Below are 1,744 nucleotides of genomic sequence, written 5' to 3'. Positions count from 1 at the left end.
CGGGGGAGCCGGTCTGGCTGGATGCGTAGGCAGTGTGGAGGATTTCAGAGCTAGCCCTGAAAGCGGTAATTCCTCACTCTTTTCCCCCCCCTCGGCAGCTCGGACTCCGAAGGTAATTTTGAGACCCCTGAAGCAGAAACGCCGACCCGCTCGCCACTAAAGGAGTTCTGCGAGCCGCCGCCGGGATCGCCCGAGGCCGGGGCCCAGGGGAAGGAGCCAGTGTGCACCTTCTGCTTTTCGGCTCTCCGCTCCGGATGCGGAAAGGCAGGGTGGGGTCAAGGAGGAGAAGTCACTTGTTTTGAATAACGCCTGCCACGTTTTTCGTGGTTAATGGCCTGGATGGTTCAAACGCCAGTCCTGGGGGCCGTGTGCTCTGCAGAGGGCTATGCTTTCACTTGAGTGACACCTTGATTTTATTGAATCACTTTGGGGGGAGAGGGCTGCACTGCAGCCTCAAAAGAGTCAGTTTGTCCCCTTGGCTCATGCCTACGCAGCACAAGATTATCACTGTGCTGTTTTGCAACCACCGGTCGCACCCTCCTGCTCTCCTCGAGCCGGGGAGAGGGCGAGAGGCTGCAGGGGCAGAGCTCCGCACGTCGGGTTTTGTGAGCTGCTGCGCCCAGGGATGCGGGGGCTGCAGCCGGGGTGGCTGCGATGGATTGATCGAGAGGAGTGGAGGACGTTGCTGAGCTGTGAAATCACTTTGTCAGTTAAACTGCCCTCTGCCACTTCCCTGCGGGCTGCTCGGGGCTGCCTCCGCTCGCCCTCGGCCCTCGCACAGGAGCTGATGTGGTTTAATCCTTGTGTCTCACACCGGCTGCTGCCCCTCTGAGCGCGGCTCCCCCTTCACCCTTGGCCTTTTGGGGACCAGCTCCCCCCTGTCGTCATACCCCTCTCTCCAGGGGGAGTTGTGGTTGGTGTTTGTGGCCAAGCTCGGTGCTTATGTCTGTTCTCGTGCTGCCACCTCTGCAGCGAGACCTCCCCTTCCATCCGCTCTCTCAGCGGAGCAGCGTGGCTGGGCAGTGCCAGGGCGTCTGTGAGCCCCCAGGGCTGGCTCCGGGGCGCGGGGCAGCACATGGGGGGGCTGGGAGGTCCTGGACGGGCCATCTGAGCATCCTCTGCCCTCTTGCCCGCCTGCCTCTCGCTGCTGCAGGGCCCCTGGTGTGGGACTTGCAATATTGTGCTTTTCTTGAGTGTTTGCAGCTGCGGGCTGGTAGCTCACTGCTCAGCGGGGTTTCAGAGCACGCTAGCCTGAACCGGAGCCTGGGTCTTGCCCGTGCAGGAGCCCACGTCCTGCGTGACCTTGGCAGTAACAGGGCGCTGTGGCTCTCCATCTCCTGCGGTGCTGTTTTGCTGTTGGGATGGGTCTGGGTGCCATGTGTCCCTGTGGAAAACACAGGTTTGTTTGATGGAGCTTGGTTCATGCTTCTGATAATCACAGCTCTTGGAGTAATCCTCCCCTTTTAAGACAGGATGATAGAGGCATCTTTACTTTGGGGGATAATGTCTGGGGAGGAGGAGAGGGGACAGAAAGGCTTTCCTAGCAGGTACGAGGATCTTTTCTGCCAAAGCTTTCGCTCAGGGAAGCGCGTTGCCTCAGGCTCCAGGGAGCCACCGTCCCCAAAGCGTGTGCCTGTGCCCCCGCACCCTGGGACGAGCAGTTCCCGGGGCCAGCCCGGCGTGGCGGCGAGGGAGCCAGCGGCTCCCGGCACCCCACGCACAAAGGTCGCAGTGTGGTGGGGCT

At 61.4% G+C, this 1,744-nt stretch overlaps 1 protein-coding gene across 1 annotated transcript in view; it reads left to right on the top strand.

The window, feature by feature from the left end:
• Positions 1-90: 90 nt before the first annotated feature.
• TACC1 (transforming acidic coiled-coil containing protein 1) overlaps positions 91-1,744 on the top strand; it is a gene marked incomplete at its 5' end in the record, with an annotated part of 21,650 nt that continues 19,996 nt past the window's right edge. The window contains one exon of the mRNA XM_035888693.1: positions 91-206. Coding sequence (XP_035744586.1) covers positions 91-206 — 116 coding nt within the window. The remainder of the gene's footprint in view (positions 207-1,744) is intronic.

Source organism: Egretta garzetta, unplaced genomic scaffold, assembly GCF_000687185.1.
Source record: "Egretta garzetta isolate BGI_Z169 unplaced genomic scaffold, ASM68718v1 scaffold481, whole genome shotgun sequence".
Lineage (NCBI taxonomy): Eukaryota > Metazoa > Chordata > Aves > Pelecaniformes > Ardeidae > Egretta > Egretta garzetta.
Note: the sequence above shows the minus strand (reverse complement) of the source record. Positions and strands in the feature narration are given on the sequence as shown.